The sequence below is a fragment of the Embiotoca jacksoni genome, unplaced genomic scaffold (genome assembly GCF_022577435.1).
Source record: "Embiotoca jacksoni isolate LCO1_2020_lvr unplaced genomic scaffold, fEmbJac1.0.p SCAF_4, whole genome shotgun sequence".
Lineage (NCBI taxonomy): Eukaryota > Metazoa > Chordata > Actinopteri > Embiotocidae > Embiotoca > Embiotoca jacksoni.
Window position 1 is genome coordinate 16122524 of NW_027185392.1, and position 22477 is coordinate 16145000.

The window sequence follows — 22477 nt, forward strand, 5'->3', positions numbered from 1 at the left end:
AGTGATTCACAAATATACATTGAAAATAGTATTTGCCATTATGTTATATATATATATAGCTTGGCTCAGCGCTGACTCAATAAGCACATCTTTCCATTGAGGAACTGCATCACACTAAATGGCAAGAGGAAGGGATAACAAATGTGGAATTTCATGAATGATCAACCCCTCAAATTAAAAGCTCCATTACACACTAATGAAATTCTTCTCTTCAAGCTGAATTCTCAAAAGGGATGATTGCAGTTTTCTATTTGCCTGGTGCAAAGCCACAGGGCCACATTATTTATCTCGAGCATCTCCTCCTCTCGGCAAACATTGCCGATCGCTGAGAGGCTCACACGCGGAGAGGCCTGAGAGCACGCAGTTTTACATTCATTTAAACTCCTGGGCTTTTTTTTTTTTTTTTTTCTCTCCAGGGGAGTATCGGACCTGCCGGTCCAGATTGCTCTGCAAGTTTAGCGAAGCAGGGCACTCTAGCTTAAGCAAGCATTTTAGCCGGTCAACTGACAGAGAATCGACAGCGTCTCTTCCTATTCCCACCCCCCTTTTTTGCTTTTGTTTTTTTTTGTGCGAGTGGACTGACAGCTTGACAGAATGAAAGGGATGCTGGAACTGAGTCCCTGAGAAAGAAACGTGAAGTGGTGAAAGGAAAGAGCTGGCATTAAGGGGTTTCTTCCGGAGGCTTTGCTGGCAACAAATTTGCGTCACATTTAGAATATTAAGGAAAAGGGTGCGTGGAGGGAAAAGAAGCTGCACCCTGCAGTTTAGCTTGGGGCAATAATTATTTAGAGTTACACCGAGTGCAAACAGAGACGGATTTGATCAGTATTTCTCTCACTCACATGCTTCTGTCTCTATTTGTATGCGAGTGTGTGTGTCTGTCTAGTATTTTGTGATTTAGTTGCAAGCTTCAAGCACAGCTGGCAAGTCCCGAGCAGACATATAGTGTACAAAAAAAAAAAAAAAAAATAAAATAGGCGCGTAGCTTTGACCCAGTTCACTCAGTCGCTCGCTTCAGTCAACTGTCTTTGCAGCCAACCATCAAAATGCAAAAATCTAATGTAACCCTCCTCCTAAGAGAAAAGAGTTGCTTTATCTCCCATATTTGACTCTGGATATCTCCGAGTGAACTCATTCTTGGCATTGATTGCTGTGTACCACAGCCCCTACGATCCCCCTACGATGTTTGATACTTCCCCACATCGCTGCTCCCCAGTTCAGCCCACTTTCCAATCTCTGAGAGACAGCACTTATCAGTGTGGAATGATTCTGAAGCAGACCCAGACTGGTGACCTTGATCTGCTGTAAGCTTCTAAATTCCTTCTCTGATTCCGCTTTGTCCTTTATCACTCCACCTGGATCCCGATGTCTCTCTTTGCCCTTTGCTTTGCTGCTTTTCTTCAGTTTCTAATGTCGCTCCGCTGTGGATGAATTTAATCATTTTCCGCTTTGTTAGTGTTGTTGTGTGCCAGATTCTAAAATATTCTTCACAAACTCGCCACCGAAAGCATCTTGAAAGATGTTCTAAAATACCAGCCCATCTGTCCCAAATGAAATCCGCCTCCGATAAAGGCTGGTGTGCAATTAGTGTTTGCTTTTCGTAACATCACAGAACACTTTTGCTAAATTCACGATAGATAATAAAAGTACGAAGTAAGGCGCATGGTTCGAAGGGCTTGTACTTAGTCTCATGAATAATCCAATCAGAGTGTCACCTCCCATTCCTGTAAAAATTCAGGGTGCACTTGGAGATTGCTATTATAATGGCATATTTTTCAAACAGCAGGAAAGAAGATTTCTCTGTAGAGGAAACGGATCTGCTCTTGTACAGATTAAGCCGACTGATGTACACAACAGTAATCTTTTTATTTTTAATCTTTTGCATGTTTGTGCGCTGCTGCATGCCGCTGTGTAACAAACGAACTTTACACGTATTGTGCGCCAGCAGATGTTGACATATTATTCTCTTTATACAGTGCCCTTAAAATATCAGTGAAGTATCGTGCTGTTGACTTGAGACCAGCTTTTTGTTGGTCAATATTTCCCTGCTACCTTAAGGTAGCAATGCAACAACAATGCCCCCGGACCACATCTCACTTTAAGATCAACATGTCTACGGGCGCGAGTACTATTTAAAGATCGTGGGGTCTGAAATGGCTAATTAATAATCATTCTCATTAGCATATCTTTCGAATTTTAGAAAACGGCAAGATAGTTGTGATTTTCGTGAGCTGAAGGTGATGTAAGAAGTATCTTAATACTTTTTTGTGAATCGACTTATTGATGAAGCTATTCTTTCATATTAAACAATCTAGCCATGGGACTGAGATTAGCGCACAATTGTAAACATCTGTGTATAATGCAATAGACCCAATCATAATTCAACACAATTCACTTAACCAACATTAAACAATTGTCTCAAGGATGATCCGACCAGATGAAAATGATGAGAAACCACATAAGCAGGGTTCCCCGCGGGAGTCTCTCCAGCATGATAATGAGATCCACAGAGGACGGGGGGGGGCACTTACCTGATAAATGGGAATATAATGGTGTATTCCAAATGGGGGCCACCTGCAGGAAAGCATTATGATTATTATTGTGATCCGTCTCTGTCTTGTTTCTGGGACCGTCTTTGCTTGTGGGAGGACGTGAGTTATGAGGATGGCATGGATTAGACGTTTACAGCTCCTGTTTATCGGAGGCTGTGTGAAAGATGGATGTTTTGGATTGAGGATAGAAGGGGATGGTTTTAATCATTCGAGAATCAATTCATCAATATACGAATCAATATGCTTCCAAACGCCTTGTACTTAAAGGGAGTATTTCTGTGGATGTGGCCATCAATCTTATTGTGGATGATAATGGTTTTTGTCACCAGCTTAATGGCTGAGAGGTGGGAGGACAAGCGACATGACACTCAAACAAGTTGTAAACTGAAAAGTGTCATATCAGAACGAATAGGAATATGTTGCCAAAAAGGAAACAAAAACATTCATGTTTCCAATAGAAAAAAAAAAGCTAAGTAGGCCTTTATTTCGTCGTTCCAGGTCTCAACAGCGACATCCTCTACTCATTGGTCGAGTCTGCCGATGGATTTTTCTCAATCGACGAGCACACCGGCGTAATGATCCTGGAGCGCCCCCTGGACCGCGAGGTGCAGTCGGTGTATGAGCTGAAGGCCCGTGCCAGTGACCAGGGCTCGCCACGACTGTCCTCTCAGTGCCAGGTGGTGGTCTCCGTCCTGGACATCAACGACAACCCGCCGGTGTTTGAGCACCGAGAATACACAGCCACTGTGTCTGAGGACGTGACCGTCGGCAATCAGGTGCTCAGAGTGCAGGCGGCCAGCCGGGACGCGGACACCAACGGAGAGATCTCTTACAGCATCATCAGCGGCAATGAGCATGGCATGTTCAGCGTGGACCCGCGCACTGGTACGTGTACTCAAGTTTCTACTTACTTTTTAAGTGAATAAAATCTGCCCGACTAAATTCCACATTGAATTAAAATACTTTCAATCATTTTTCTAAATTAGATTACAGTTTCCAATCACCACCATGATGCCTACGTAGATAAAATATACTTTATTTTACACTCATCATCACATTGTCATGTCTCAACACTGTTTTGCAGTCCTAACACTATTAAGCGGAGTTGCCATGGGAACAAGACACCTTTACATATGTGGGAATACTTACAGACAAAAAAAATCCGCAAAATAACTTTTCTCGGCTCTCAGTGAATTTAGCGTGAATTATATAACAATATCCTGGTTTATTTCAGGCTGGGCCGTGATTGCCGACCTGCATCACTGCAATGCAACACCAAAGAAAATAAGAGCAACGGTTTTAGTTTCTCGCCATAAGATTTGCTGTACGACAGCACGGCAAAGCCCAGCGTCATTTTTGAATGTCAAATGAGCGTCAGTGACAGATGATGATTTGACTTACAGTTACATGTGTGTTGAGCTTAAAATATTTGCATCGAGAATCATAAACTGGTTGAAAAAAAATGTATGATCTGAGAACAAAGAACCTATTTGCAACGAATTACTTCTCTACAAAACAGTGCTGCAAATACAACACAAAATCATAAAAAAAAAAAGCAGTGGTTGTCACCTCATTGATTTTTTTTTAGTTTTTATTCATGATGTACTTTGGTATCACAGGATTGTTTTGATACACAGAAAACATCCAAACCGCCGTGTGTTTGTCCTCAGGTGACATCTTTGTGATCGAGCCGTTGGACTACGAGGTCTCTCATGAATACTACATTACGTTAGAGGCTACAGATGGCGGCTCCCCACCGCTCAGTGACATGGCTACCGTGAACATCAACCTGACTGATGTCAATGACAACAAACCTGTCTTCAGCCAGGACGTCTACACAGCCGTCATCAGCGAGGACACTGAGCTGGGGAAGACTGTGATGGCGGTAAGAATGCTTGTCTTTAGGGACATGTTTTATAGGGAGCAGGCGCTTTTTTGTGTGGGGGGGGGAGGGGGGCTTGATTGACAAGCGGAAGGGTTTGAAAACCGAAGAGACGACGATGAAACATATTGAGTCGACACATTGGCTAACACCGCCAAACATCAAGCGAGTGCAACAATACACGGCATAGCAAGCCGGCTAATATTATGCTGCCTTTAAATGGCACTCGTGAGCTCACGGTTACGACATGGGAAGTCGTCAGTGCAGCATTGTTGCCGTTCAGGTGGTTAAATCGTGACAACGCAGCTGCTGATCAACGACAACATGGACAGCGTCAGGAAGCCACAGAAGTGTAATGAAAAACGGGAAAAGCTGAGGTCATTGGGAACATGAACAATGAAATTATGAAGGCAAACTCTATACGCACAAAATTATAATTTATTGAATCGCTTTCCAACGAACAACGTCCATGTCCGCCGACATTTCTGAAAACATCACGTCGCAACTCTTGAACTTGGGGCTTTCAGAAAATGTCAATGAATACCGCTATGGACCACCTTTAAGGAAGATCGCTCATCTTCGATCTTGTCACCTCAACAGTAATGTACGTACAGAGAATACCGAGCTATCTTATTGTTATAGATAGCTGTAAATCGTTGCGCGCTTTTTGCAGGATATTTAATTGAGTAAAATAATGCCAGAACAGGTGTTTGGGATATTGAGGCTGCTTTTTGAAGGTTAAAAAGAAGTTGCATAATTTTGCTATAACTTACCTCCAGCAAAATCTGTCATTTCATTCCCCTTATTAATCAGTTGTTCATTTACTTGCTCACAGCCTTTCTGCTCTCTGCCCATTATTCACTGAACACACTATCACATATCTGCACCTGTGGCAAATCACCATCTGGTGGAACAGCTAAATTAGGACCAATGCTCGTCATGCTCACTGAACCCCTGTTCTTGTGCACTATATGACGCATATGCTCAAACAGTTTAATTAAAAGGCATTTGACTCATTAAGCTTTTATCCAAGATAAGGATTTTCTACCTTTCCAAGTAAGATTTTCACTCCCATCCTTCTCCATTCTACCTCTGCTGCCCATCCGGTCTCCTTGCCCTCATAAAAGACCCCTCCTTACGGCCATTTATCTGTGTCTAATGTCCTTGAATATAAATTATCCATCGCAAAATTTGATTTTAATACCTGCCGTTGTCTCATACTTGTAAATCTCCTCTGTCTGCTGATTTCCCCGGGGATCCCTTTCGATATTTGACGGTTGGTGGGTTTTAAGACTGTTCGGATGTGTATTTTTAGTACATGCGTGCGTGGGAGGAAGGTGAAAAGGAGAAGGTAAAGGTTGTTGTATGCAGATTGTATGATATTTCAAGAGTAAAGCTACATCTAATGATTATTTTGTATATCGATTAATCGCGTATTCTCAAGAAATCAATTAGTAGTTTTAATGATAACATTGTAAAAGATAATGAAAAAAGTCTTCCAGTTGGTAAACCTAACCCTCAATTCTAAGTAAAAACAGCTGCTGAGTAACTATCGGTCGATCGACGAACAGATCTTATTGGTCGACTCGGGCCTTGTTGAGGCTGCCAGCCCAAATCATTTTTTTTTTTTTTTTTTTTTTTTTAAACATATCCAGATTATGTCTGGATTGACTTTTGAACAAACCTAAAAAAAATATATATATATTTTTGCAAATCAGTTTCAAACCAAATGTGGAGGCGGTTTGAAATGCGATTACAATTAATATTCTACAGATGTGTGTTTGTTCGGACGCGCTGGTGGCTCAGGTTGGATTTCTTGCATCGCACAATGACGACATTTTGAGTGAGCGGAATTTATGTCACCGCCAGCACAGTTGCTGAATACGGTCTGCTGCATTCCTCCGTGGACCGAGCGTTTTGACTGCATTTATGTAGCGCCTGTAACTGCCTTATGATAATAGAAACAAGAAATAGAAATCAGGATTTATACAAAATAGGACCTTTTAAATTTGGCAGGTAACTCTGTGCTCATTCGGGAACCCATCGATCATGGTGCGAGGGTGATTGAGAAAATAGTTTTTTACAGAATATGTTCGCATACAAGCAACCCCTCTTCAAGTATTGCCGATTGATTAATTTTGGTGTTCATGTTTGACTGATTAACAGGTGATGGCTGAGGATTTCGACGGGCCTTCGTACGATCAAGTGCGGTACTCCATTGTGGACGGCAACCAAGGCAGCCCCTTCACCATCGATCCGCTCAGAGGGGAGCTCAAAGTTGGTCGCCAGCTGGACAGAGAGAGAGTAAGAGAAACAGCAGATACAACAGATACAATGCTGACGTACAGTTTAATCCGCCGAGGTACTAATTGCACTCGGTGCAGAATCCAATCGGAGTCATGTCAGGCCTAATAGTGAAGTTTGTTTACCGATCTCCGCTGCATTGCTTACAAAAGCAGGCTCGCCGATGTATGGTAATTCTCTCTCTCTCTCTCTCTCTCTCTCTCTCTCTCTCTCTCTCTCTCTCTCTCTCTCTGTGTCTCTCTCTGTCTCTCTTTCCCTCAGACATCTGGGTACACTCTGACGGTGGTAGCCTCAGACAACGGGGTGCCCCCTCTTTCCAGCAGCACCGTGATCAACATTGACATCTCAGACGTCAATGATAACCCGCCCCTCTTCTCCCAGGCCAACTACAGCCTCATCATCCAGGTGACAGGGGAAAAGGGGGTCAGCGCGGGTACCTGATTAGCGGCAGAGGGAGAATGAAGTAGATGGAAAGGAAGAAAGAGAGGAGGAGGAGGTGCAAGCGGGGGGGGGGGGTGGATTACAGTGGACACAGGGAGACGGATTAACAGGGAGAAATAATGGGAGACTGTGCAACTAGAATGTCAAGAAGCAAGTCGGAGGACGGAGCAAAAGCAGGAATGAGGAGAGGAAAGACGAGAGGGGGGGGGGGGGTCGAAAGACAGAAGCTGCATCTTAAGTATAAGAATTCAGATAAGGGATGGGAGGACAAGACCGTAAGGGAGGAGTGATGGACAGTGGGAATATGCAAGATACTAAGCTGATGAAGCGTGGCTGACTGGAGTGAGTGAAACTGTAAGGATGGAATTGAAAAGGAAATGCACTCGTATTACGGTTTTGGAGACCAAAAAATGAGAAAAAAAAACCCAATGAAAGGTTGGAGGGAAGATGATTCGTTTCCAATTTTCCTGACGGTTCAGAAAATCGAAAAGTTAAGAGATTCTGTGTGGAGGCACAGCACACGTTGCAAACAGCTCGAGCACTTCAGGATGAACCATTGTTTTTCCTCCCGACTGGCTTTATTTTACTTTCCATGAAGCCTTGATCAAAGTATTGTACAAAAATCCCACTAAAACAGAACAAGACCAAACGGAGCATGCACGCACTGTACGCACGACCAAGAGGATCAATAGTTTTACCACTTGAAAATAAATGCGAGTTTTGAGTGAGGACTTAAAAGAGGCAGCAGCAGGGGCTGATCTAAAGCCCGCTCAGGGACAGAAAAACAAAAGACAAAGCCTCGACTATAAAACTGACACAGTCGCTTTTACTGTTACTCAACACAAACCGAGCCACAACACTGAACAAGCTGTTAGGCAAGGACAACTGACAAATACCAGCGCCACGTGGATAAAATTAGATTCTACAGCCATGAAGCTGCACTTAAACTCTGCGGTTCTTTGAGTTAAATGCTAACGGTCACAATTCTGATGGTGATGTTGATGGTCTAATGTTTACCGTGTTAACCACCTCTTTTGAGCTGAAGCTTTTTAGGTATTTGGTTGTGAACCAAAGCATTTATCAAAACAAAAATTTTGGCCTGATGATGGGGCCCCATTATAAGATAAAGGATCACCAAAGTTAGCGCAATTATTCTGATCAGGAAATACATTTTTATCCCCCAAAATTATTGGTGAGCCATCAAATATTTGGACATGGACAAAAGACATTTCACTCGGGTTCACAAATGAGATTTGTGGTGGCGCCAGACGAAAAGTCAGAGGTTCACAAAGTCATTAAGATTCGTCACCTGGGAACAACGAATATCAGTTTTGTTCCAGTCCAGATTGTAGAATTTCAGATAACTAGTGCAGTGCCTGTTTAAAACAGCCTGTTTGGCAGTCTGGCCTGGCACGTCGGATTGCTTTGTAGCTTTCTGGAGAGCAGCTCGCTGTGGACTTTGGTGGAGGCACGCTCGACTACGTCCGCTGTGGCACAGAGCAATTTTTTTATTTTTTTTATTTTTTTTATTAAAGTTAAATGTGTACCGTGTCCAAATCGCACCGAATTTGACAATGCACATCCCCGGGCCTCGAGCAATACAGCCACCAAGTGGGAAGCAGATGGGACGAACGGTTGTCGAGATATGCGAGGGACAAACACACCTGCACCCAGATGTTCCTTGCATTATATATAATAAGATGCTGGTGGCATCAGAGGAAACGTCAATGAATGGCCAATGTCAGCAGGATTTATTCTCTGCAGACCATGAATGTGTGTACAAAATCTCACGGCAGTTATCCTACAGCCTTTCAGCACCAACCAAAGTGGTGGACTGACTGACTGACTGACTGGTTAACTCATTCATTTCCAGCTGTGTTTCCCAGCTGGAAATAGTTTCAGTCAGCGTTGAGGCACAGACGTGGTCTATCTTACCTTTTGAAAAACAACTGCAGTTTCATGACAACCGCCTCCTCTCACCACAAATATGAAACACGCCCCTCTCGCCTCCCACAGGAGAACCGACCAGAAGGCACGAGTGTTCTTCAGTTCACCGTAACTGATCGGGACGCTTCTCACAACGGCCCGCCTTTCACCTTCGCCCTCGTGGACGGGAACGAGGGCGACGCGTTCCACATCAATCAGGAGGGAGCTCTCGTGGCTGCGGGGGCGCTAAACAGGAAAAGCCAAGAAAACTACCTACTTCACGCGCAGGTGAGTCACAGCATCAAGGGGAGTCGAGAGTGAGTATCGATTTAACCGTCAAGCCACGGCGATGTGATCTATTCGTCCTCCCTCTTATCCCTCTCTGTACTTTTTCCCCGTCGTGCTCGCTCGTTTTCCCCCCGGCTAGTCAGTATTCCTCTTTGCATGTCCATCTTTTAAAACTTATTTCAACCTTGAAAACCCACTTCATACGAGATCCTGACTTGAAATAGGGGCACAATAAAGCTGCTGCGCCGGAGTGCATCTCACGCAAGAAGCTTCAATAAGAGACGTTTGCTTTGATTTGGCGAGATCACGTGTCACCTCAGAGGAAAGAACAGGGGGGGTGGGGGGGGGGAAGAGTGGGCAGATGGGATATGAAATCAAAGTGTGATGTTTTGCTACACGAGATGTACACTCACATGTGAGTCATAGTTGTTTTTTTTTTTTTAGCTTGATGACCGTCGCTGTGAAAGTGTAAAATGTATGATCTCAAATGTTTTGTTGGCTTTGATATCCGCTGCACCGACAGGACGTGGAAGCTGTTAATTTAGGGACGTGAGGAGCGCAAGAGCTTGATTGCCCTCTGCTGTTGGAAAAAAAAAAAAAGAAGATGAACCCTGTGTGTCCTTCTCTTTTCCTCGCATCCAGGTGTCAGACAGCGGCAAACCTCAGCTCTCCTCCACCGCCTTCATCAGCGTGCGGATAATCGAAGAGAGCGTCTTCCCTCCGGCGATCCTTCCCCTGGATATTTTTGTCTCCACCGCCGGCGACGAGTACCCGGGAGGAGTCCTGGGCAAGATCCACGCCACCGACCAAGACGTCTACGACACCCTCACCTACAGCCTCTCCCCCTCGTCTTCCTCGTCGGCAGACGAGAGCGACGTCTTGTTTTCGGTCTCGGCTTCCGACGGTAAAGTCATCGCCCTGCGGCCGCTGGACGTGGGCCACTACCCGTTCAACGTGACGGTGACCGACGGGCGCTTCGCCACGGTCGCCGACGTCACCGTGCACGTTCGGCAAGTGACCCGTCAGGCCCTGGACAACTCCATAGCGGTGCGCTTTGCAAACATCGCCCCGGAGGAGTTCATCGGGGACTACTGGCGCAACTTCCAGCGAGCCCTGAGAAACATCGCCGGAGTGCGCAGGAGTGAAGTTCAGTTAGTGAGCCTGCAGCCTTCGGGGCAAAGAGACCTGGATGTCCTGCTGACTCTGGAGAGATCCGGCAGCCCGTACCAATCTCAGGAGGTGAGATCAGCCAGAATTACACTTTATGTTTCTAGACAGGCATTTTATTGGTGCCAAACTTTTCACTTGTCGAGACAAAAGATTTGAATTACATGTTTAGCCCGGCAGCAGATATTGTTTTGGATGATTATATTCATTATTTAGTCTATAAACTATCATATAACTTGTCATTATTTTTCCCAGAGCCCGGGGGGGGGGGGTTCCCTCCAATTACGTATTTTGTCAAATCCACAGTCCAAAACCAAACAATATTCAGTTTGATACGACAAGAAAAAAAAAGCTGCAAATCCGCACATTCAAGAAACTGAACATGACAAATGCGTACAGTTTTTGCTTGAAAAACGTCTTAATCTGATTAATCGGTTGTCATAACAGTTGCTGATCCATTGATTGAGTAATTGATTATTCAAATTTCAGCTCTTGACATATAAAACATTGTTTTTTAAAAAGATGAATTGTAAAGAATCCAGAAATTTCACTCTTAACAATCACTTGTCCGTGAAGTTATTTTACATCGTAACATACTTCTTTGCTGCTTCCTTGAAAAATGACTCCAATGTATCATCAGTATCAAAGTTGCTTCCAACCAATCATCAAATTGATTAAATGACATAATTGTTTCAGCTTCATCCTTAAAATGTCTTCTGCCATTATGAACTCGTCAGAGCCGGGTTTTTTTTTTGGTTTCATGTTCTGTCAATCAGATCGGAGGCGGTTTCCTTTCCGCCGTCGTCCCCTTCCACTGAGCCTTTTGGTGTTTTGCGTTTCCTTCAGGTCGTCTTCCGTAAGCTGAACTCCTCTGCGGCCGTGATCGAGGAGATGACGGGGGTCCGCATCGTGCGGGTGGTCCAGAAGCTGTGCGCTGGTCTGGACTGCCCGTTGCACTTCTGCGACGAGGTCGTCTCGCTGGACAAGACCGCCACGTCCACCTACAGCACGGCCCGCCTCAGCTTCGTGACCCCGCGGCACCGCAGGACCGCGACCTGCCAGTGTGAAGGTACGACCGGCGCAAGCGCGCCCACGCACGCACGCACGCACGCCTCTCCCTTTGTGGCCTGCGGCGGCTCCCGTTCTGAGTTGAAATATTTTGGCATCCAGGTGGCAGGTGTCCTGTGTTGAACAACCTGTGCGAGAGCAACCCGTGTCCTGAGGGGATGGAGTGTGTGGCCGATCCTCCGGATACCGTGTACAGCTGCGTGTGCCCCGAGGCCGCGAAGGGCAAATGCTCCGGTAAGACTCTCTGTCTCTGATCTCGCGTCGTCTCTCTCCTCATCTCTCTCTCTCTCTCTCTCTCTCAACTTCCTCCACTTGTATAATGTTAACGACGATGCTCGGCGCCGGATTTGACTTCTGTTTTGTCCTCGCTCTTCCTCGCGTGTGCCCGCGTCTCTTTCGCAGATGGCCATTCGTTGACGTTCGGCGGAAGCGGTTACGTGAAATACAATCTGATTGAGAATGAGAACAAGGAGCTGATGAAGCTCTCCCTGCGGCTCAGGACCTTCTCCACCCACGCCACTGTTATGTATGCTAAAGGGACAGACTACAGCATCCTAGAGGTGAGCGCGCGGACTTATTTGTCCAGAACTCACTCACGGGCATCATCATTCCTTCAGCCTCTTTTAAAACTGATTTAATAACTTCGGTCATCATAAATAAGCGGAGACCGACCATCCCTCTGCATTTCTTACACCGCCGCCGTGTTACCGCCCAGCATCTTCACATCAGAAGGGCTTAATAACACATTACTGACCCCCCCCCCCCCCTCGATTCCGTTGAGACCAGCGAGCCGACCGACTGTGTGCCAACCAACTCCGCTGCAGGGTTCAGAAAAGGCCGTTATAAAAGTCCTTTCACATGAGGGACTATGGGAATGTGGTGGTGGGTTGAAAAACACACACACAAGAGCTATTTTAGTGGTGGGAGGGAATCAGAAAGCAGTTTTCCACACATTCCTTTCCCAGTCCGTCTGGTGTAGCAGTCTGCATGTCAGACCGTGGACCAAGAACCTGGTGGGAGAACACAAGTTATATTGTTGTTAAAAAAAAAAAAAAAAAAGGTTTGTTTTCCCATGTAAAACTTGGTATTACAGGAGTTAAACGCTCTTTTACGGCACACCGCTAAGTGGACGCACCCCGTGTCCGAAATTAATCGCGGACTGTTTAACGCGGAATCTATAAAAAAGCTGCACGTCGCAGCTCGTTCTAACTCCGCACGTCTTGTCTCCAAAAAAAAAAAATAGATCGTGAACGGCCGCCTGCAGTACAAGTTCGACTGCGGCAGCGGCCCCGGCCTGGTCTCGGTCCACAGCGCTCAGGTTAACGACGGGGAGTGGCACTCCGTCTCTCTGGAAGTGGACGGCAACTACGCCAAGCTGGTGCTGGACCGCGTGCACGCCGCCTCGGGCACGGCGCCGGGCACCCTGCGCACGCTCAACCTCGACGACAGGATTTACTTCGGCGGTCACGTCCGCCAGCACGCCGCCGCCGCCGCCCGCCACGGGCGCAGCCTGCCCGTCACCAACGGCCTCCGCGGCTGCATGGAGGCCATCGCCCTGAACGGCCAGGAGCTGCCCCTCAACACCAGAGCCCGGCGGGCGCACGCCGTGCTGGAGGACATCGTGGACGTGGCTCCCGGCTGCTCGCTCGCACCTGCCGAGAGCTGCTCCAGCAACCCCTGCACCAACGGAGGGAGCTGCACCTCGCTGCCCAATGGCGGTACGCCATGTCCCGCTTGGCTCATTGCACTCGCTTATTTCCACCGCAGCTGCTTCATTAGAATTTCCAGCTCTCCTTTTTGTTTTGAACACCGTGCCTCTCAAGTGTTTGTACACTTATATTGTGAGGTTTTAATTGTGTCATAAAATCTTGTACTGCTGCCTCGCTAACTGCAAATCAAACCCCAGCTATTTTTTTTTTGTTGTTGATACTTTTAAAATTACATTTTCAACTCGAGAGGAAAAGCCTGGTGCTTTTAATCAAGACCAGCTATTGGAAGCAGGCCTATAATTCTGATTTACTCTGTACATTTATCATGATTTAGTTTGAATGTTTCTTTCTTTCTGGTGTGTTTCTGTGCTGCTGTTAATTTGCAGCTAGTGCCGTTTGCTGTTAATGCAGAGTCGACACTTCCGCATCTGTTTCACATTAAAAGACCTGCCAGAAATCCGGGCACGTAATTACATACCGTCACCAGAAAGGCTTTTTGTGAAACATTCGCCCGGATGTGTGGAGTTTCATAAACACCAGCCCAATTAAAAAAAAAAAAAAAAAAAAAAAAAAAAATTACACTACTGGAATTCTGATCCCAAAAAAAAAAAAAACGTCCACTCGCTCAGCGTTGTTTTCCTCATTTCCACAGGCTACTTCTGCAAGTGTCTCGCCTCGTTCATGGGAGCACACTGCGAGATCGCTATAAGCCCTTGCGCCTCCAACCCCTGCCTGTACGGGGGCACCTGTGTACCTCGGGCGGACGACTTCTACTGCCAGTGCAGAGGGCAGTACTCGGGACAGAGGTACGGCAGCTCCAGCCTCCGTCACATGAACACCGTCCTCAACACGCTTTAGTTTGTTTTGTTTTGAAGTGGTCCCCGCCTGCAGCCATGTAAACTTACATTTTGAATTCACCCGTCGGTGAAAACTTTTGGCACTCGTGACCAAAAAAAAAAAAATCTCTCACGGGCCTGCCTGTGTGATCTCGTTTCGATAATGACGGCAGACTTTCGCGTAAAGGAACGTTAAAAACGTGTTCAATGTCATTTGAAAATAAAATGCGCAAGAACAGGCGAGGCATAAATGCAAGACAACAAATGAATAAGATTGAGTTGAAATATAGAACGATGAGAAAAAGTGCAGACAAGTGCAAAGACTCCACGTGTCGCTAGTTAAAGTAAAGAGATGTGTTTTAAGCTTTCTTTAATAAAGTACACCTACGGGCAGTTTGTTCCACAGCTTTGGAGCAGAGCTGATAAAAGATGAATCCCAGATTTTGGATCCCGCTGTTGTTGGAAACCTCCAATAAACCAGCAGCAGACGACCTCCATGTTCTTGAGGGCTCATAGTTCACCAGAGAGTTAGCGATGTAACTCGGCCTGAGCCCATTCAGAGCTTTGTGTGTGAGGAGGAGGAGGAGGAGGAGGAGGAGGAGGAGGAGGAGGAGGAGGTGGACCTTAACGGCAACCCCTCGTGGTTCTGCAGCTGGAAGTGGCCTGACGTGCTTCTCGTGTTTTGAATGCAGGTGCCAGCTGGGGCCGTACTGCCGAGACAACCCCTGCAAAAACAGCGGGAAGTGCATCGACAGCCTGGACGGTCCCGTGTGCGAGTGCGACGCCAGTTTCCAGGGAGACAGGTACGTACGTCCGTTTCACGATCAATCGCGGCGGCTGGATCGAGCCGACGTCTCGACGCGCGAGACCGGTCGGATCTTTTGCGCTCACCGAGTTGCGCTGTGTCGTCCAGGTGCCTGAGCGACGTGGACGAGTGCGCGAGGAGCCCGTGCGCCAACGGGGGCCGGTGCCACAACACGTACGGCTCCTACAGGTGCAACTGCTCGCTGGGCTTCGGCGGGCAGACGTGCGAGCTCCGCGCCGAGGTCCGCAACGACCTGGTCTCCACCTCCTGGAACATCGGCTCGGAGGAGGTGATCGGCATCGTCGTCTTCGTGTCCAGCATCTTCGTCCTGGTCCTCCTCTTCGTCGTCATCCGCAAGAGGGCCTGCCGCGGGAGGCGGAAGGCCGGCGACGACGACGACGACGACAAGCGCCCCGGAGGCTCCGGCGTGCCCCACTCCTTCCTCCAGAGGCCGTACTTCGACGCCAAGCTCAACAAAAACATCTACTCGGACGTCCCCCCCCAGGTGCCCGTGCGGCCCATCTCCTACACCCCCAGCATTCCCAGCGACTCGCGGAACAACTTGGACAGGAACTCGTTCGAGGGCTCGGCCATCCCGGAGCACCCCGAGTTCAGCACCTTCAACCCGGACTCCGTGCACGGACACCGCAAGACCGTGGCCGTGTGCAGCGTGGCGCCCAACCTCCCCCCTCCCCCGCCCTCCAACTCCGTGTCGGACAGCGACTCCATACAGAAGCCAAACTGGGACTACGATTACGATGGTGAGTTGGCGGCGGCGGCGGCGGCCGGTCACATGATTGAGCGGCGTCTACGCGCGCTTCTAATGCGTCGCCGGAAGCCCGATGATGTCACTTGACACCCGACGGCTGTACTTACCGTGATGTACTTTCAGTTACAAGATAATTCTTGTTTTACTTTTGCTGAGCAGGCGTTTCAGTTGTTTGGAAATGAACAAAAACTGCTCGTGAAATCCGATACAACCCAACTAAAGTCTATTTAAAGCGGCGAAGCAGTTACAAAATAACAGGGCTTGTCGTTATTTTCTCTTTTTATTCATCCCCCAATTTACGTCGTCCCTTCCAGGAAAGCCGCTGCTGATGTTAAAATAAAAATCTGTTGTTAAAGTTTCCAAACTGAAGTCCAAAGAAACCGTTGCGGTTTTACATTTGTTTAAAAGAATGTCTTGATGCCTCTCATGCACAACAGCGGAGCACATTGTACCGCAGGCTCACTTTATATTTCATTTGGCGCGTATTTGTAATGCTCCCAACTATTTTCGACGCTTAATATAAAACCTCAGCATTCCGGCGCGGGGCAACGCAACCGCTTTTCGAGTTTTAAAAGGCGCTGGAGTCGGCGCGACTCGGCTTTCGTCGCCTCGCGCCACCCGGGCTTCGCACCGACGTCCTTCTGTGCTCTCCCGCAGCCAAAGTGGTGGACCTGGACCCGTGCCTGACCAAGAAGCCCGTGGAGGACAGCGCCTGCCACCCGTACAACACCAGAGGCAGCATGTCCGAGGTCCACTCCCTCAGCTCCTTCCAGTCCGAGTCCTGCGATGATAACGGTACGCCGCCGCCGCGTCCCGACGCGCCTCCCTCCTCCTCCTCCTCCTCCTCTTCCTCCTCCTCTTCCTCCTCTTCTGGCATTTGAGAGAAAAAAAAAACCAAACGATGATGCTGCGTATTTTGAACACACGCGTATAGATCCACGAGACGCGTCGCTGCTCTCGTTCTTTTCTCCGGTCGGCCCGCGGGATGTTTCTTTTGTCTAACCCTTTTGTTCTTTGCATGCTCAGGATGGATGGCCCGATCAGTGGCTGTGGGGTCACGTCTTCTTCTTTTTCTTCCCTCTTTTCTTTTTGCTGCGGGGGCTTCAGCTCCCATATGGATCAAATCAGTCCACAGGTCCAGAACACGGTTTTAAATAAGAGGGGGGTCCGGCCCGTAAGTCCTCAATCGCCACCGGTACAGACGGAAGCAATCACAACAACTTTGCGCTGCGGAATTCTCCCGGGATTATTTATTTATTTCAACAACAAAAAAAACAAACAAAAAAAATGTTGTTCATCGGGCTTCACGTTTCCCTTTGTTCAGCCTCAGAAGGAGTTTGATGACTTGTTCACGCAGCAGTTATATTCTGTCATTTCAAGAGTTTGATTTACGAGCACGCCTTTTCTTCTCTCTTTTCTTTTTGTTTGTCTGTTTTTTTGTTGTTGTTATTTTTGTTTGTTTTTACAAAACATAGCTACAAACGGATGTTTAAAGCAAACATCGAGGAACACATCACGATGGTATACGCACGTCATTTATGTTCTTCCCGTTCCTTCTTCGCGTCACACTTGAATTTACCCTCCGCCGTATCATGTGCTGCTCGGAAGTCATCAAAAACCTTCATCTTTACCTTCAAAACTTGAGAATGATTCCAAATTTCAATTTCAACATGTTCCAAACACACACACACACACACACACACACACACACACACACACACACACACACACACACACACACACACACACACACAGTCTTTATTTTTTCCTCTGTTTAAGGTTGGAAATGTGTTTCTATCTCGGGGGAATTTCGCTGATTCTTCCATCTGTACTGTCAGTCGCACCCGCATCTCAGTATGTTGTTGTTGTTGTTTGTTATCTTGCACAAACAAAAACCAGACCCTCCTCCAACAATCACCCTCCCCCTCCTTACACACACACACACACACACCACCTCCACTGTATTGCCTTCCTCCATTGTCTTGTGCCCAGCCATGAAACCCCCTCAGACATTCGTAGTCGTAGAAAAGATCAAAAATACATTTAAAAAAAAAAAAAAAAAAGGTGCAGCAACAAGGTCGGCGACGTTTGTGGGAAGCGTCGCTCGTCTCCGCGCCACTCTGCATTCCGTGTGTTTGTTTTTTTGTTGTTTCTTTTCTTTCTGTAGAAATGATTTGTTCTAATGTTAAGATCTCCCCCCCCCCCCCCCCCCCTCCTCCCCCTGCCTCTCACAAGCCTCCATAGTGACAGTAATCCACTTTGTCAGCTGTGCTGTTGACACGGTGGAAGGAGAAGGTACTCTTTCTGGCTTCCATCTTCCCGGTCGTCGTGTCCTCTGTGTTGGGATGTGACGTGTCGGCGCTGCCATTATCTTACACTGACCGACCGACCGACCTCCTCCGGACGCTTCCTTTTTCTTTTCTTTTTTTTTTTTGGTGTTTTTTTTTTTAATTCAGCTGCTAATTTAATAAGATACGCAAATACAAAAAAAAAAAAAAAAAATGACCAACAAACTCCCCCCGTTTGATTTCCCACCCCGGAGAAGTCTGTTTAAGACAATGGCAGACCTGTCGTGTGCCCGTTCACCCCGCATCACTCCCGATCATCTGTCCTTCAGTGGTTCGCCGTCCTCATTTCATTCATGCCCCCCCCCGAGCCGATTTATTCCTTCCTCTTCGAACTTATTGTGACTTGTTCTTTCTCCTCTTCTCCCCCTTTCTCGCCTCATGTAAAGAGTCTTTTTTGGCTCATGAGCTCAAGAACCCAAGAGGTGACTTCTCTTTTTTTTGTTGTTGTTGTTGTTGTTTGTTTTCATCTTTGCTTGCCTGGTGTGGTTCACTTGGTGTTCCCCCCCTTGATCCTTTAACCTTTAACCACTAACCCCCCCCACCTGAATCTAAATGAGGAGTGTTGAACCTCCTCGTGAGGTTTATTTCATCGTCCCAGAAAACTCCCCTCTGCATGGCTTCTGATGCTGCGACGGCGTTCAGTGTTGTACGGTCAAAGCTGTTGCTCGGTAACTAACCGGAAGCACCGGGTCGTGTGTGTCTGTGTGTTTGAGTAACTGCTGCGAGGAGATCGTTCACGGGATCCACAACATCTAAAGTGTCAAAAACGATGTCATGTACAGACGTATGTTATTTACATACGACCAGTTGGGTGAAGGGGGAAGGACGGCCGTGCCTTTACGTCACGGTCGTCCTTCACCCAACTGGTCGCAAAACAAAAAGTGCTTAATTGGCCAAAAAAAAAAAAAATTTTTTTTTTTTTATTTGTAACCAAAACTTTTGTGAAGAAAAATTCTCAAATCTGTCACCAAAACTATAAGGTAGAATTTGTTTGCAATCCAAATGATTTTTTTTTTTGTATTCTCAGTTCATGTATATTTACTTAAAAACCTGAGATTTGATTGCAGTGCAAGAAAATTGGCTGTTTTTTTATTAAAAAAAAAAAAAAAAAAAAAAAAAAAAGACACACAAGTACCTTTAGACAGAGTTGGAAAATGTTTTTTTTTTTTTAAATATTAACTTCTATGTGTCTTTAAGTTTGTGAATATTGTTTGCCGTGTGTTCAGAAGTCGTTCACAGTGGTGTGCAGTTGCGTGTTGCGCCTCAGTGTGCCGGTGTGACCCGTGTCCCTGTTGCATGGTGTGGGTTTTTAACATTAACACGGAGCGGGCGCCACGCGTCCAGCTTCCGCTACGGAACGCTAACACCTGTGTGTGTGTGTGTGTGTGTGTGTGTGTGTGTGTGTGTGTGTGTGTGTGTGTGTGTGTGTGTGTGTGTGCGCGCGCGCTCTCTGGTCCGTCCTCGTCAAACAGGGTATCACTGGGACACGTCTGATTGGATGCCAAGTGTTCAACTTCCTGGAATCCAGGAGTTCCCTCAGTATGAGGTTGTGGAGTCACCCGCCCCTCTGTACAGCGACCCGAGCGCCATCGACACCGACTACTACCCCGGCGGCTTCGACATCGAGAGCGACTTCCCTCCGCCGCCGGAGGACTTCCACGCCAACGACGACCTGCCGCCGCCGCCGCTGCCGGAGTACGGCGACACGCTGCGGCCCCTCGGCCGGGACTCGGACCCGGCCGCGGCCGGCTCGGGCGGCGTCCGCCAGCGCCCGGCCCTGCCCCGGCTCTACAGCCTGAACCGGTACCTGCCGCAGCACTCCTACTCGAGCGACGGGGGCGACGCCGAGGGCCACGGCGCCGCCGTCGCCCCGGCCTCCGCCGCGGGCACCGGCGGTTACGGGGGCGGCTACCCTCTGGGCTGCGGCCGGGACTTTGACTCCTCGGCTCTGGACAACATGTCCGTGTCCCTGTACACGTCCACGGCCTCGTGCTCGGACATGTCGGCGTGCTGCGAGGAGTCCGAGGTGATGATAAGCGACTACGAGAGCGGTGATGAGGGCCACTTTGAGCGGCTGGCCATCCCGGCGCTGGACTCCCAACAGCACACTGAAGTCTGACACTGGATCCAAACAAAAGTGCCTGAACACACAGATACACGTGATGTTAGCCCGCCACACACACACCACGCACACTAAACACGCACAGTATGTGGACACACACACACACACACACACACACACACACACACACACACACACATAAACACACACACATATACATATAAACACACACATACACACACATACACATAAACACACACACACACACACACACACACACAAACACACACACATATACACATACATACACACACACATACACACACACATAAACACACACACATATACACATACATACACACACACACACACACACACACACACACACATATACACATACATACACACACACACACACACACACACACATATACAGATACATACACACACACACACACACACATAAACACACACACAAACACACATACAAATACACACACACACACACACATACAAATATACACTTACATACACACATACAAATACACATATACACATACACACATATACACGCACACACACAAATACACATATATACACATATACACACACACACACACACACACACACACACACACACACACACACACACACACACACACATAGAAAAGAGTAAAACCACGGGGGTTGTTGAGACTGGTTGTGAAGGCCATTCGGCTGAGAAGCCCCGAAGAAGCTCCAGCAGCGACTCTGCAGCCTCTCTGCGTCTCCTCAGTCCAACTCCTGCCCCCCTCTGAGTTGGCGGTGCCATCGCTTTAAGTAACTGTCATCACACACAGAAAGTGGATCGTCTGAAGGATCAACATTTCAACGTATACACAGGAGAAACATCATGGAGAGAAAAAAAAAAAAAAGAAAAGAAAAGAAAATTTCATGACAATATCTTTGTTTTTAGAAACAAAACCAAGCAAAATGTTTTTATACAAATCATCATTTTCAATGTAAATTTTAATGTACAGTTTTGATTTCAAAGTTTACTAGGTTTTGTAGATATTCTATGCTTTTATTTTCGGGGGAAAAAAAAAAAAAAGTTAAATGGTGTGACATTATCAGCCTTACTGTGCTTACATTCACTAAGAAAATAAACATGAAAAAAAGAGAAGAGCGTGGCTTTTCTGAACACAGTGTACTCGTAAAAGTTTATTGTCTCTTGCTCATTTCAAAAAGGGTCTTCAATGAACGACTGCATATTCTTGTGTTGTTGTTTTTTTGTTGTTGTTTTGTTTGTTTGTACATTTTGACTTTGGAACCTCTTTATTTTTCCACCAAGAAAATGGGACCCAATATATTTATAGTGCAGAGTTATCCATGGACACGTGACTTTTTCAGGTGTCTGTGTGTGTCTGAAGCAATGCTATGGTCTTGTTAAGGTTTTTATTGAATACTGCCACAAGCTCACGCTTTCCTACTGGCAATAAATTATTCCTAAAAAAAAAAATACTCCTAAAGTCTGCGTGTATTTATTTCCAGATATCGTGTTCACGAATAGAACCAAGATAAAGTAGTATTTCGGTAACGACAGTGCTGCCGCTGCCGCTGCCGGCGCACATGAAGGAAACTAAACGGTGTTTGGAAGGGTGAAATATTAATACAAACTATTCAGATAATAACTTTTTTTTTTACTTTAGTTTAAACTGCTGTGGTATCTCCAACTCTTAGACCCCTTAAACTGCCGCGGTTTTGATTTCAATCTCGTGGAGCAGAAAATGTGTCTGCAACAAATTTGACTGTCGAATCATTTTTTTGGAACATTTTAAGCAAATTAAGTCCTTCCGCTGAACATGCACGCTGAGACAGCAGGACAACAGAACCGTCGGTCATACGTCTTCTGGATGACTACCGCATTATTTTTAATAAATCATTTAATTAATAATTTTAATAAATAAAATTTAAAAAAAATGTATGAATATTTTTTTTTAAATGTATTAATAAAAATGATTTTTTTTTAAATAAATACATGTATAAATAAATAAATAGTAATTTATTTGTATTAATAAAAATGTATTAATAAAAATACATTTATTTATTAATAAATAATAAACATTTTTTTTTAAGTATTTAAGTTTCTTCACTGAAGTAAAAGTAAGAACACAACGATGTAAAAATACTCCGCAAGTGAAAGAGACCTGCGTGACAGTTTCCGCTGAAAATACAGAAAATGTAGTTTCAAGTATTACGAGTACTAGTTTGGTCCCACTGACGTACGATTATTAGTCGCGAAGCATCCGTGTGGAAGCAGCATCGCTGCTGCTGTCGCTGC

General features: G+C 46.4%; 1 protein-coding gene across 12 annotated transcripts in view; it reads left to right on the plus strand.

The window, feature by feature from the left end:
* fat1a (FAT atypical cadherin 1a) overlaps window positions 1-21655 on the plus strand; it is a 77941-nt gene extending 56286 nt beyond the window's left edge. For 3 of the 12 annotated variants that reach the window (XM_069166927.1, XM_069166926.1, XM_069166929.1), the window contains 17 exons: window positions 3051-3437; window positions 4223-4437; window positions 6601-6738; window positions 7000-7143; window positions 9196-9393; window positions 10036-10632; window positions 11407-11629; window positions 11731-11862; window positions 12031-12188; window positions 12872-13346; window positions 13990-14143; window positions 14866-14976; window positions 15087-15739; window positions 16405-16542; window positions 17983-18042; window positions 18482-18517; window positions 19568-21655. In XM_069166927.1, the coding sequence (XP_069023028.1) occupies window positions 3051-3437; window positions 4223-4437; window positions 6601-6738; window positions 7000-7143; window positions 9196-9393; window positions 10036-10632; window positions 11407-11629; window positions 11731-11862; window positions 12031-12188; window positions 12872-13346; window positions 13990-14143; window positions 14866-14976; window positions 15087-15739; window positions 16405-16542; window positions 17983-18042; window positions 18482-18517; window positions 19568-20214 (4466 nt within the window). In that variant the 3' untranslated portion in view covers window positions 20215-21655. The other 9 variants (XM_069166931.1, XM_069166932.1, XR_011179120.1 and 6 more) reach the window with 8 other exon arrangements.
* The last annotated feature ends 822 nt before the right edge of the window (window positions 21656-22477 follow it).